This window comes from Manis pentadactyla, chromosome 3 (assembly GCF_030020395.1).
Source record: "Manis pentadactyla isolate mManPen7 chromosome 3, mManPen7.hap1, whole genome shotgun sequence".
Taxonomy (NCBI): Eukaryota; Metazoa; Chordata; class Mammalia; order Pholidota; family Manidae; genus Manis; species Manis pentadactyla.
Window position 1 is genome coordinate 9,611,728 of NC_080021.1, and position 14,804 is coordinate 9,626,531.

The following is a 14,804-nucleotide window of genomic DNA, read 5'->3' on the forward strand; positions in this document are numbered from 1 at the left end:
GATTGTGATGGGTGAAAAACAAAAACAAAAAAGTGTCATTAATTTCCCCAGAGAGACACATCAACTTCTATCTTGTAAAAGCCATTGCTGTTGAGATTTTCTGTAATGTGCAGCCAAATGGAATTCTAACTGATACGTGCTTTAAGAGTAGCTTTCTCTGAGAATTGGGATTCAGAGCAGGATTCTTCTCTGTAGTCAACTTGATGCATTTCTGAATGGTTTCACATCTTGGCATGGATAACTTTACTTTAAAATGAAGAATAAATTAATCTGGATATTTCTATAACCACAGAGCCAGCAGCCCACTAGAAATGCAGTTTGTGCAGAACCTGCTAAGCACTTACTTTTCTTCCGGAACAGGGCCTTTGGCCTGTGGGGCAGGATCAGTCTGCAGCCCTTGGGACTGGACTCCATGGCATCGTCACACACCTGGGCCTCTGGGTAGAGGGTGCAGGTGAAGTACAAGGGTGCAGTGTCTGCTATCTCTGCCAGCTGACAGAAAGAGGGCTTCTGGACACAGCCTACAGACAACAGAGCAGTCAGGTGTTAGTTCTTGGGAGGCCTGCAGGAGAGAGTCAGTGCTGGAAGATCTTCTGGGAAGAAACACCTGGTAGGGATTCTTCCTAGGCAGGGCAAAGACCCAGAACAGTAGAGGCTATCCAGTCTGGAAGCCCATGAAAAATCACTTAGGTTCTGCGAGTTGGGAGAGGATCATTTGCAAAAGAGGGAGTCCATGGGGCTCTAAATGATGGCAGAGTCTCAAAGTGGAAAAGGTGAGCTGTAAACACAGCAATACAGGAGCAGAGAGGGTAAAATTCATTGGACCATCTCAGAGGCTGTCAGAATCTTCAGAGCAGAAGCCACAGGACATAAAAACCGTGTGAACATTGTGAACAATCTGCCCTGCTGCCACTCCTGTGTCAGACACTGGCACTGGTGTCAGTGCACTCCCTGACAGGGAGGATCGTGGCTCTCATTCATTTTTCTGTGTTTTGTTTTCTCATCCCCAAGGTGAAACACAAGGCCTAGAATATGGCACATGCTCAATATAGTAGATGCCTATTGGGTAAAAGATGGATGGATGGATGGATGGATGGATGACAGGTTCAGGGAGCAGAATAGAGATTAACTACAACGATGGGTTGTGTCCTGTCTTTATTTTGTAGCACCCATGATACTAAATGGATCCCTGAATCATGCCACTGAGTTTGATCTTACCTATTTCTCAAGAGTTGTTAAACTAGGCCTGTGATGTGGGACCACAGGGTCTGAAAGAAGGATAAGGCCTAAGGGTACTTACTAGACAGGCACCACAGGTTTGCCTGCTGAGGTGAAAATAGGTGTTTGAAAAGCCAGTGCTGCTGGCTGGGCAGGGACTGGCTTCCATTGACAATGACCTGGTTAAGGTCCACACGGGAGAAAAGCTCTGTTCTCAAATCTGAAAAAGAAGGAGTTTCTTTGTTTATCTCCATGATCAATGAATCAATCAATCAATCTCTGTTTCTCACATGCACACACTCTTTCAGGCTGTACATGAAGCCAGAGCAGGTATGGAGTCAACAGGGTTTGGAGTCTGGTCAGGAAGGAAGGGTTCAGAAGGTCCCAGAAGGTCAGAAAGTCCTGAAAATTATGGAGTTGCAAAATCTTAGAATTTTGGTTTGGAAGAAAGCTTGGGAGCCATCTGCTTCAACTCTTCACCAAGGCATGACTTACTCCCACAACAGTTCAGGCCACACCCCATCATTATGAAGTTGTAGAGTCAAATCTCTGTTTGTAACTTTTGAAACACAGATGCCCCTTCTGTCTTCTGAAGCCAAATCAAAGTCCTGGCTCCCTCCCAAATGACAGCCCTCCCCTATGAAGACAGCTTTTAGCTCTGCTCAGCCCCAAACTTAAAAATCACAGCTTAGCTATTCCCCTAGTCTTCTTTTGTGTCTTCACACACCATGATCTCTGGTTTAAGGCTCTTCCTGGGTGCCCACCTGCCCACAGGACAGAAGCCCCAGCTTTCCTCTTGATCCAAGCTCCACCTGTATTTTAAGTCTCATTTCTGATTGCCTCAACTCACATTCCAGAAGCCTGCAAACACTGGTAATCCTAGCTCATCACCACACTGCCTTCTGCCCCAGGACTAGTGTCCATGCTTACCCTTCTCCCTCACCTAACTAGTCCTCCTGTGTTTCAAGGGCAAATGCTGTTCCCTCCTGATCTGATGGTCTATGGCTCTATAAACAGCTTCTCTGTTCTTGAAGGACCCCAAATCCCAGGCCTGGGGGTGGGGGGATATTTCTGTGCCTCATGAGGGCTATGACTTTCCAGAGAGGCTTACACAGGGGGCATGAAGCAGTTCATGGAGAAAAGCTGGGGCACATCTACAGTGTCCCTTAAGTCAGAGTTCTGGCATAAGGGGCATTACATCCCATACAGATCCTCACTTTGCCTTGGACTTGAACATCCACTTGGCAGCCTACTCTCCAGGCTGCATAAGGCAGTCTCATGAGACTGAACTTCTTCAGCAATAACCAGAAAGAAGATAAAAGCTTTATTCATGTCTGCCGAGGCCAGTTTATTGCTGGTAGAGCCCCCAGAGGCCATGCTGCTGCCCCCTCCTCCACTGCCCCAGATCTCTGGGTCACTGAATGTCCCATTATTATATGACAGTTTATATACCTGTCCCCCTGCTGAGCCATGCACAAGGGAGGAGAGCACAGGTCACCTCTTAAGACAACAGAGAAAGGAGGGAAAACCAACCCCGCAGGCCTAAAGGCACACTTGGAAGTTTGCTGAATCACACTTCACCCTTGGAGCCTCTGTACAGGCTGGTCCTCTTACCTGGAACATCTTCTCCCAGGTGTACCCTGGGAATGCCTGGCACATTCTTTTAGACTCCTCTGAGAAGCCTTTCCTGTCATCTGTAGGCCATTTAGTACCTTCCCTTCCCTGCAACGTGACTGCCCTTGACAGTTGTCCCCATTTCAGCCTTGTTGCATTGCCTTGCAGTCGCTGTTATATGGAAATTCTCACTAGTGAGTGAACGTCTGAGGGCACAGAATATGTGCTCAAAAAGTGTCTGGCAGATGAAAGGATGAATATTTTGGCCACTCAGCTTACATGCCATATTAGGAAAAACTCATTTCTCCTTGCTCTCTCAGAGCTGTGCACTCCCCTTGACAGCAAGGAGGCCAGCACCGGCTTGCCAGATGGGAGGCTGTTCCTGTCGGCTTCCCAGTGTGTCTCAAACACTCAGACTAATCGCAACAACTTGAAGCTGAACAAGAAAAATTCCCCACTGTTCTTTGAATTGGAAAGGCGGTTCCCAGAGACACTGAGGAGCACAGGCCAGGTAAGGGAGCCCCAGAGAAGCCACTGGGCCCCACTGCAGAGGCGCGGATCAAAGGCGTTTCTCCTACAGGGGCGTTATCTTCTTACGTCCAGGAATATAATCAGCTGGGAAAGGGAAAACTGAGCTGAGCTTTGTCTATTCACCCTGAATCCCTGCAAGGTCTTGGGTGGGGGCCCAGCTCCCCTTCTGGTTTGGGGGGAGACTGCAGGGGTCCTTCCTGAAGGAATCATGGGATAGTTTTGTAGGTGTGGCCATGGCACAGTGTATAAGGATGGTTCTTACAGAATGTTCAGAAGTGCCATGAAATCACTCACATTTACAGACTATGGTTACCCCCAAGAGGCACTCTAAGGTTGGGGATGGCAGATGCAAATGCCCAGGGAAGGCAGGGGCTGGCAGGAGTGCCTGGGGCTGGTGGGGGAGTGGGGCAAACAGAAGATCCGCGCCCTGATGGAAGGGGCAGCTCAACTTAGCTCAGAGGATGGTCTGAGGAAATGTGAAGCCATGTTGCCAGAGCCTTCCCTCTGTTTTTGTCTATAAAAGCTGGAAATCCAAATTTGTATATAAAATCTTCCAATTTAAAAATATTGGCTCAGTTTAAAAAACAAATTCCACTCTATAAATCAAACAACCCATCTGCTCTGTCAGCCACGGGTCATCAGGACTCAGCCTGGAGCCCATGCTGTCTGCACTAGGGAGCAGCTGGTACAGTTCTAGAAGAATCCATCCCGGCTTCGGAGTCATCTGACCACCATTTGAATACTGGTTCTGCTGCCCCCTTAGTGCTGGACTAGCTTCAACAGGGCATAGTGATGCACTTAGAGATTGGAAAAATGGGAATAAGGACACGATCAGCAGAGCTGTCATACCGTTGTTGGCAAGATGTTGTTTACAAAGCACCAGATGCAGGACTGATACCCGGAGGTGTAAGGGATGTGGGGTGGGGACTTGTTCTCTTCTGCTCTCCTCCTGGTGAGTTTTGAACTCATCCTTGCTTTAGCAGGAAAAAAATGGCTGGCAGCAGATAAGCTTGAACAGGCGCCATGCACTTGGGAGGCTCCCAAGGCAGAACTCATTTGCCAGTGTGCTAGTACGGACAAAGATCAGAAAGGAGAGCAGCCAGGCCACTGCAGAGGAGACACAGCCAAACGGTTGTTTATGAGAACAAGGAGGGGAAGCCTCCTGAGCAGGTGACCCTCCGTCCCCACACCAGCACCCTGCTGGTAGAATTAAAGCTTCCACTGGAAAACTTCCAAAGCTGCAAAAGACAGCACTGCTAAGAGTGTCTGAACAGGAATATGTACTGGGACCCTAGCTTTGATCCCAAGCTGGGATCTGCTATCTGCCAGCCAATACAGGAAGAGGGTTGGAATACGGACAAAGCTTTATGGAAGGCTTGCTATGAGCCAGGCTAGGTGCTAGGATCACAGTCACCAATGCCACCACTACCCCATAATAACAGTCAACAGCCTTTGAGCACTTGCTCTGTGTCACTACAATTTATAGAATTACCTACTCCAATTCTCACAACTGCCATATCTCTTGGGTACAGCCATTACCCTCCTTTATCGAGGGAGAAACTGAGGCTCAGAGAAGGTAACTCAGGCTTGCAGACAAGCAGTTAGAAGCAAAGCTGGGATTTGAACCCTCCTGCCCACACCTGAGAACCCACACTCTAAACCAGTGCCCAACCCTGGGTCCCACAGCTCTGTGAATGCAGAATGAACTCATAGTTGCCAAACAGCTACTATGAGATGAGCCCCATTTTCAGTGGCTTGTGTACATTGTCTCATCTGATCTGTACAAAAGCCCTGGGAAAGGGGAGAAGCTATGATTTGGGGGGCATCTGCTAAATATCAGGCCATGTGCCAGGAGTGTCACCTGGCCTGTCACCTATAACGGGATAAGAGGAAAGCACCATATGTGCACACATGAGGAACCAAGGCTCTCAGCAGGTAAGGGAAGTACCCAAGGCCATGCATGCAGTTAGTAGCAAGTTGGCAAAATACGGCTCAAGCCCTGATGTGTGTGCTTGCAGTGTGGCATTTCCCCCACTGTACAATGCTGCCTCCCCTGTGCTGGCAGCCTGAGTGGCCTCCTCTCCCACTTCCCTTTCCTCCCCCTTCTTCTCCCCACTCCTAGTTTTAGCTCCACCTAAGGAACAATTGTGGGGACCAGGGATAGAGAGGTCACAGACATCACATATACTCTGCCCCTATAACATATGGATTTGCATCTTCCACTGCACAAAATGACTCTCTTGAAAGATTCTCACAGACATCTCCTTCATTAAACAGTTCCAGAATGCTTCTATTTTGCTTAGCCTCTTCAGGGTGCACATAAGTGAAGCCACAACCCACAGTCAGAGGAGCCCTGCTCTGCAGTTCTCTGCCTTCTCTGTCACTCTAGTCAGGCTTTTTTCCAGCTGCAGCAGTGACTTTGCACTGATGTCACTTCACTTTTTGGGCCAATTGCCCATTTGAAGAGCTGTGAAAATTTATGAAATGGATACTGGGGTTAGAAGGCCAGAGGGGAGTCCATGGCTGCAGAATGGGGCGATGCTAATGGGCCCCTTCAGTGACGAGATTCTTGGCATCACCATCCCATCCTCACAGCCAGGCACCCCAGGTTCTGAAAGGTTTTGTGGTTGGTACCTGTTTCTGTTGGAGGCGCTGGCCTTGGTTCCACGTCTCTTCTACATCCAAGGGACTCAGACCGAGACCCCATGTCAGAGCCTGGGAGGGAGAGAAAGGATTGTTCTGATGCTGGGGAGGGAAAAGGGTCGTGCAGTGGCCTATGGGAAATCCTCACAGTCCATAGCCAAGTGCCCAAGACACGGTCTGGAACAAAGTCAGTGGCATAAGTCTGTGCTCTCTGGTCCTTGATGGAACAGCAGCCAACCTCTCAACACCAAACTATTATTACCCTTGATACTGAAATTATTAACACTTGCAAAGAAAGCCCTTTAAAGTGAATGAAATGAGTTCATAAATATTGGGTTTTGCAACACCTTGTGAAGGTGAATGGTAAGATTTCCATTTTACTCTTGAAAAATCTAAGACTCAGAGAGATGAAATAACTTATCCCAGAACAAGCAGGTGGTAAGATGAACTGCAATTTGAAAAACTAAAGCAAGTCCCTAAGTTGGGAACAGGTCTTTCCTGAAAGCAGAGCGCATGTGTGGGAAGGACGAGGTTCTGCACAGGTCTCTGGTGGCAATGTCCTGGGGAAAAGCAATTCCTTAAGTTCCCACCAGCTAGAACCTTATGTGCCAGAAATTTTTGATAACTGGGAACCAGTATCTGGGTCCCACCCCCAGGAGCCCCATGGGTATTTCACTTAACCTCTCCAAGTCTCATTTTTCTTGCCTGAAAAGTGAACAAAATTCTATCCCCTCTATGTACCTACCTCACAGATATGACCTAATGAGAAAAGACATTATAATCAATCTCATTATATCACTTTAAAATGAAAGTGATGATGGGCACCTCCCTTTCTGTTTTACTCTTTTTTTCCTCTTCCTCCTCTCGCTCTTTACCCACCACCAGCACCAGTGCTAGGGGCTAGCATCTGGCGCACTAGGCTCTGTTCTAAGCACTCCACAGGCACACCTTGCCCGTGCTCACCCACCTCCATGCAGTAAGCACACTTTATTGCCATATTACCCGTGGGACGACGTCCGGGCTTAGGGACTGACTGATGTGTTCAAGGCCCCGCGGAAAGTAAGTAATGGAACCCGAATTCATGCCATCACTCTAATCCACTCTGTGCTCTTTCCCTCTAGTTCACTTTACAAGCACAGAAACGGGTCGCCAGTCCCAGCTCTTGGGAGACTGGAGACGGGTGAAGAGGGAGGCTGGGAAGAGGAGGGGCACAGAGTCTGGGATCTTTCCCCCTCCCTCGCTCTGACCCAGCACCTGCGGCCATGACTTGTGAAGTCCACTGCTTGCTGGCTCCCTCCTGGGGCTGCAGCCCCTCAAGGTCAAGGCCATGCCTGCCTCTCTCATCCCTGATCACTCACACTCACCCACATGCCTCCCACAGCCCCTGGCTCTGAGTAAGCACCTGGTCAATGTTCAGTAAACTCAAAGGAGGACCAACCAAAAGGAAAGTGGTGCATTTTATCTGAGCTGTCCGCCTGTTCCACGCACACACGGTAGCATTATTTCTAACCGGGAGTTCTTGGCACCCCCCTCCTGGGGTCCTGTCCCCACCTGGCAGCAAGAGAGGCACCTGTGGCCTGGTCCCCTTGCGGAAGTGCCTCCTGCAGTTTGCAGCGGCTTCAGCTCCCAGCCTGGTGACAAGATCCCAGGAGACCAGTGCTGCCTTCCTTCACCCTTCTTGGGTTTCCACAATTCCCTCTTTTCCTTTAGACTTAGTATCCTACCTGATGAGAGCTGAGGCCCTTCTGCCCCACATGAAGCAAATCTCCTGGTTTTCTCTCTGGGGGCTGAGGGGTCCGTGAACGAGAGGTGGGACCAGACAGTCTTGGGGCAAGGGTGTCCTGCTCACCCCCACTGCAGAACGTACCTTTCCAGAGATAAACCTGCTGGAAGCTGGTAATGGTGTCCTGAGTTCCCTCCTCCTGGGGTGTCAGGCCTGCAGTGGAAGACATTTATTTCTGTGAGCCTGAGCACTCTTGCTCTGCCTAGAGACCCGCCATGGCCACACTGCGTTGCCTCCCCCATGTCCTGACCCCAGACCTTGAGAGCTCTAATTCCCACACAACATATACCCCAGAAAGAGCCTTGTGGAGCAGATCCACATCCTTGGTACAAAAGCACAGTTGGTCAGACACCAGATGTCTTGTTCAGGGTACCAAAGGGACAGTTGTGGTGAGAGGATATGAACCTGTGACACAGAGAATCACTTAAGGAACTAGGGATTGGCTTAAAGAGCAAAGCTCACTGGAGACTAGAGCACTGTGTCAACTGTCCATGTCACTTAAGTCCTTTGAGACTCCTGCCCTGTTGGCAAATGGGGATAGTAATGGTGAGGATGGAATAATGCTTAGGAACTATCTCCTGCAGTCCTCAACATTTGATATGCACGCTATGATTGGCAGGTACCATCATTTCATCTATTACTAATATTATTATATTTCCTTTTCTGCCAAACTACGCTCCTCTGCATGCCACCTTGGGTGAGACTTGATATGCCACACCATTTCTTAATGGGGGGAGGGGGTTGCCTCTCTTGCCTCTGTTCAGCCCTAAGATCCTGTGATAAGAAAGGCTGAGAGCAGAGCTCCAGAAGGGCAGGTGCTGGAGGCAAACAGCCCCCTGCTCTGTAGGAGACGCCGGCACAGAACCCGAGACATCAAGAAAGGATCACATTTAGTTGTTAATTATCATTAAGAGTATGTATTCTTATAGCCCCCTTTTATTAAGGTCTATTCCCATTTGCCCAACACTTGAGTGAGCATCGTCCAGATATTGTCTAATTTAAACCCAAGGTTTGGTATTTTTGTTCCTAATTTCCAGGTGAAGAGCAAACTCCAGAGGTTAACACCAGAATCCAAATCCCCCACGTGTGGCTCCGTAGCCCTGCTCTTAACCACCGTATCAAGGAGAGGATAACATATTGCAGAACTCTGTCCTTCCAAAATGGAAACACTTGTAAGGCTTTTGTGTTTAGAAGGGTGTTTAAAGAGGTTTGAAGAGCTTCAGTCATCATGCCGTGGGGAGGGGCGGAAGATGGTGGCGTGAGTAGAGCAGCGGAAATCTCCTCCCAAAACCACATATATCTATGAAAATATAACAAAGACAACCCTTCCTAGAATAAAGACCAGAGGACACAGGACAATATCCAGACCACATCCGCACCTGCGAGAACCCAGCGCCTCGCGAAGGGGGTAAGATACAAGCCCCGGCCCCGCGGGAGCCGAGCGCCCCTCCCCCCAGCTCCCGGCGGGAGAAGAGCAGGCAGAGCGGGAGGGAGACGGAGCCCAGGACTGCCGAGCACCCAGCCCCAGCCATCCGGGCCAGAGTGCAGACACAGTGCGTGCCCAGGGGGCCCTGGATGCTAGGGAAACAGGGCAGCAAGAACAGTGAGCGGGCACTGGAGGCCAGGTGCCGGAGGACATAAGAAAAGCGCGCGACCATTTTTTTTTTTTTTTTTTTTGGTGGTGGTTGTTTTGTTTTGGCGGGTGCTTTTTGGAAGTCTTAAAGGGGCAGGGCAGGACACTTAATCCAGAGGTAGGGAATCCGGGGATCTCTGGGCACCCTAACCCCTGGGCTGCAGGGAGCAGGGAGGCCCCTTACGGAGATAAATAGCCTCCCAGCAGCTCCTGCTCCAACGCGACTCCACCACTTTGGAGCAGCTGCCCGAGCCAGGCCACGCCCACAGCAACAGCGGAGATTAACTCCATAGCAGCCGGGCAGGAAGCAGAAGCCCTGTCTGCGCCCAGCTGCGCAGCACAAGCCACTAGAGGCCGCTGTTCTCCCAGGAGAGGAGGGCCACGAACCAACAAGAAGGGAAGTCCTTCCAGCCATCACTCGTCCCAGCTCTGCAGACTATTCCTATCACCATGAAAAGGCAAAGCTACAGGCCGACAAAGATCACAGAGACAACACCAGAGAAGGAGAGAGACCTAACCAGTCTTCCTGACAAAGAATTCAAAATAAGAATCATAAACATGCTGACAGAGATGCAGAGAAATACGCAAGAGAAATGGGATGAAGTCCGGAGGGAGATCACAGATGCCAGAAAGGAGATCGCAGAAATGAAACAAACTCTGGAAGGGTTTATAAGCAGAATGGATAGAATGCAAGAGGCCATTGATGGAACTGAAATCAGAGAACAGGAACGCATAGAAGCTGACATAGAGAGAGACAAAAGGATCTCCAGGAATGAAACAATATTAAGAGAACTGTGTGACCAATCCAAAAGGAACAATATCCATATTATAGGGGTCCCAGAAGAAGAAGAGAGAGGAAAAGAGATGGAAAGTATCTTAGAAGAAATAATTGCTGAAAACTTCCCCAAACTGGGGGAGGAAATAATCGAACAGGCCATGGAAATACACAGAACCCCCAACAGAAAGGATCCAAGAAGGACAACACCAAGACACATAATAATTAAAATGGCAAAGATCAAGGACAAGGAAAGAGTGTTAAAGGCAGCTAGAGAGAAAAAGGTCACCTATAAAGGGAAACCCATCAGGCTAACATCAGATTTCTCAACAGAAACCCTACAGGCCAGAAGAGAATGGCATGATATATTTAATACAATGAAACAGAAGAGCCTTGAACCAAGGATAGTGTATCCACCACGACTATCATTCAAATATGACAGTGGGATTAAACAATTCCCAAATAAACAAAAGCCGAGGGAATTTGCTTTCCACAAACCACCTCTACAGAACATCTTACAGGGACTGCTCTAGATGGGAGCACTCCTAGAAAGAGCACAGCACAAAACACCCAACATATGAAGAATCGAGGAGGAGGAACAAGAAGGGAGAGAAGAAAAGAATCTCCAGACAGTGTATATAACAGCTCAATAAGCGAGCTAAGTTAGGCAGTAAGATACTAAAGAGGCTAACCTTGAACCTTTGGTAACCACGAATTTAAAGCCTGCAATGGCAATAAGTACCTATCTTTCAATAGTCACCCTAAATGCTAATGGGTTGAATGCACCAATCAAAAGACACAGAGTAACAGAATGGATAAAAAAGCAAGACCCATCTATATGCTGCTTACAAGAAACTCACCTCAAACCCAAAGACATGTACAGACTAAAAGTCAAGGGACGGAAAAACATATTTCATGCAAACAGCAGTGAGAAGAAAGCAGGGGTTGCAGTACTAATATCAGACAAAATAGACTTCAAAACAAAGAAAGTAACAAGAGATAAAGAAGGACATTACATAATGATAAAGGGCTCAGTCCAACAAGAGGATATAACCATTCTAGATATATATGCACCCAACACAGGAGCACCAGCATATGTGAAACAAATACTAACAGAACTAAAGGGGGATATAGACTGCAATGCATTCATTCTAGGAGACTTCAACACACCACTCACCCCAAAGGATAGATCCACTGGGCAGAAAATAAGTAAGGACACGGAAGCACTGAACAACACAGTAGAGCAGATGGACAATAGACATCTATAGAACTCTACATCCAAAAGCAACAGGATATACATTATTCTCAAGGGCACATGGAACATTCTCCAGAATAGACCACATACTAGGCCACAAAAAGAGCCTCAGAAAATTCCAAAAGATTGAAATCCTACCAACCAACTTTTCAGACCACAAAGGCATAAAACTAGAAATAAACTGTACAAAGAAAGCAAAGAGGCTCACAAACACATGGAGGCTAAACAACACGCTCCTAAATAATCAATGGATCAATGACCAAATCAAAATGGAGATCCAGCAATATATGGAAACAAATGACAACAACAACACTAAGCCCCAACTTCTGTGGGACACAGCAAAAGCAGTCTTAAGAGGAAAGTATATAGCAATCCAAGCATATTTAAAAAAGGAACAGCAATCCCAAATGAATGGTCTAATGTCACAATTATCGAAATTGGAAAAAGAAGAACAGATGAGGCCTAAGGTCAGCAGAAGGAGGGACATAATAAAGATCAGAGAAGAAATAAATAAAATTGAGAAGAATAAAAAAATAGCAAAAATCAATGAAACCAAGAGCTGGTTCTTCGAGAAAATAAACAAAATAGATAAGCCTCTAGCCAGACTTATTAAGAAGAAAAGAGAGTCAACACAAATCAACAGTATCAGAAACGAGAAAGGAAAAATCACGACGGACCCCACAGAAATACAAAGAATTATTAGAGAATACTATGAAAACCTATATGCTAACAAGCTGGGAAACCTAGGAGAAATGGACAACTTCCTAGAAAAATACAACCTTCCAAGACTGAACCAGAAAGAAACAGAAAATCTAAACAGACCAATTACCAGCAACAAAATTGAAGCGGTAATCAAAAAACTACCAAAGAACAAAAACCCCGGGCCAGATGGATTTACCTCGGAATTTTATCAGACATACAGGGAAGACATAATACCCATTCTCCTTAGAGTTTTCCAAAAAATAGAGGAGGAGGGGATACTCCCAAACTCATTCTATGAAGCTAACATCACCCTAATACCAAAACCAGGCAAAGACCCCACGAAAAAAGAAAACTACAGACCAATATCCCTGATGAACGTAGATGCAAAAATACTCAACAAAATATTAGCAAACCAAATTCAAAACTACATCAAAAGGATCATACACCATGACCAAGTGGGATTCATCCCAGGGATGCAAGGATGGTACAACATTCGAAAGTCCATCAACATCATCCACCACATCAACAAAAAGAAAGACAAAAACCACATGATCATCTCCATAGATGCTGAAAAAGCATTTGACAAAGTTCAACATTCATTCATGATAAAAACTCTCAGCAAAATGGGAATAGAGGGCAAGTACCTCAACATAATAAAGGCCATCTATGATAAACCCACAGCCAACATTATATTGAACAGCGAGAAGCTGAAAGCATTTCCTCTGAGATTGGGAACTAGGCAGGGATGCCCACTCTCTCCACTGTTATTTAACATAGTACTGGAGGTCCTAGCCATGGCAGTCAGACAAAACAAAGAAATACAAGGAATTCAGATTGGTAAAGAAGAAGTTAAACTGTCACTATTTGCAGATGACATGATACTGTACATAAAAAACCCTAAAGACTCCACCCCAAAACTACTAGAAATGATATCGGAATACAGCAAAGTTGCAGGATACAAAATCAACACACAGAAATCTGTGGCTTTCCTATATACTAACAATGAACCAACAGAAAGAGAAATCAGGAAAACAACTCCATTCACAATAGCATCAAAAAAAATAAAATACCTAGGAATAAACCTAACCAAAGAAGTGAAAGACTTATACTCTGAAAACTACAAGTCACTCTTAAGAGAAATTAAAAGGGACACTAACAGATGGAAACTCATCCCATGCTCATGGCTAGGAAGAATTAATATCGTCAAAATGGCCATCCTGCCCAAAGCAATATACAGATTTGATGCAATCACTATGAAACTACCAGCAACATTCTTCAATGAACTGGAACACATAATTCAAAAATTCATATGGAAACACCAAAGACCCCGAATAGCCAAAGCAATCCTGAGAAAGAAGAATAAAGTAAGGGGGATCTCACTCCCCAACTTCAAGCTCTACTATAAAGCCATAGTAATCAAGACAATTTGGTACTGGCACAAGAGCAGAGCCACAGACCAATGGAACAGACTAGAGAATCCAGACATTAACCCAGACATATATGGTCAATTAATATTTGATAAAGGAGCCATGGACATACAATGGCGAAATGACAGTCTCTTCAACAGATGGTGCTGGCAAAACTGGACAGCTACATGTAGGAGAATGAAACTGGACCATTGTCTAACCCTATATATACAAAAGTAAACTCAAAATGGATCAAAGACCTGAATGTAAGTCATGAAACCATTAAACTCTTGGAAGAAAACATAGGCAAAAACCTCTTAGACATAAACATGAGTGACCTCTTCTTGAACATATCTCCCCAGGCAAGGAAAACAACAGCAAAAATGAGTAAGTGGGACTATATTAAGCTGAAAAGCTTCTGTACAGCAAAAGACACCATCAATAGAACAAAAAGGAACCCTACAGTATGGGAGAATATATTTGAAAATGACACATCCGATAAAGGCTTGGCGTCCAGAATATATAAAGAGCTCACACGCCTCAACAAACAAAAAACAAATAACCCAATTAAAAAATGGGCAGAGGAACTGAACAGACAGTTCTCCAAAAAAGAAATACAGGTGGCCAACAGACACATGAAAAGATGCTCCACATCGCTAATTATCAGAGAAATACAAATTAAAACTACAATGAGGTATCACCTCACACCAGTAAGGATGGCTGCCATCCAAAAGACAAACAACAACAAATGTTGGCGAGGCTGTGGAGAAAGGGGAACGCTTCTACACTGCTGGTGGGAATGTAAGTTAGTTCAACCATTGTGGAAAGCAGTATGGAGGTACATCAAAATGCTCAAAACAGACTTACCATTTGACCTAGGAATTGCACTCCTAGGAATTTACCCTAAGAATGCAGCAATCAAATATGAGAAAGATCAGTGCACCCCTATGTTTATCGCAGCACTATTTACAATAGCCAAGAATTGGAAGCAACCTAAATGTCCATCGATAGATGAATGGATAAAGAAGATGTGGTACATATACACAATGGAATACTACTCAGCCATAAGAAAAGGGCAAATCCAACCATTTGCAGCAACATGGATGGAGCTGGAGGGTATTATGCTCAGTGAAACAAGCCAAGCAGAGAAAGAGAAATACCAAATGATTTCACTTATCTGTGGAATATAAGAACAAAGGAAAAACTGAAGGAACAAAACAGCAGCAGAATCACAGAACTCAAGA

At 46.1% G+C, this 14,804-nt stretch overlaps 1 protein-coding gene across 1 annotated transcript in view; it reads right to left on the reverse strand.

Annotated features, from left to right (window-relative positions):
* Nucleotides 1-14,804, reverse strand: part of TG (thyroglobulin) — a 249,643-nt gene that overhangs the window by 155,831 nt on the left and 79,008 nt on the right. Inside the window, exons 28-31 of the mRNA XM_036890501.2 lie at nucleotides 7,874-7,942; nucleotides 5,998-6,078; nucleotides 1,301-1,438; nucleotides 345-521 (exon numbers count right to left, since the gene is read on the reverse strand). Of these exons, the coding sequence (XP_036746396.2) occupies nucleotides 345-521; nucleotides 1,301-1,438; nucleotides 5,998-6,078; nucleotides 7,874-7,942 (465 nt within the window). The remainder of the gene's footprint in view (nucleotides 1-344; nucleotides 522-1,300; nucleotides 1,439-5,997; nucleotides 6,079-7,873; nucleotides 7,943-14,804) is intronic.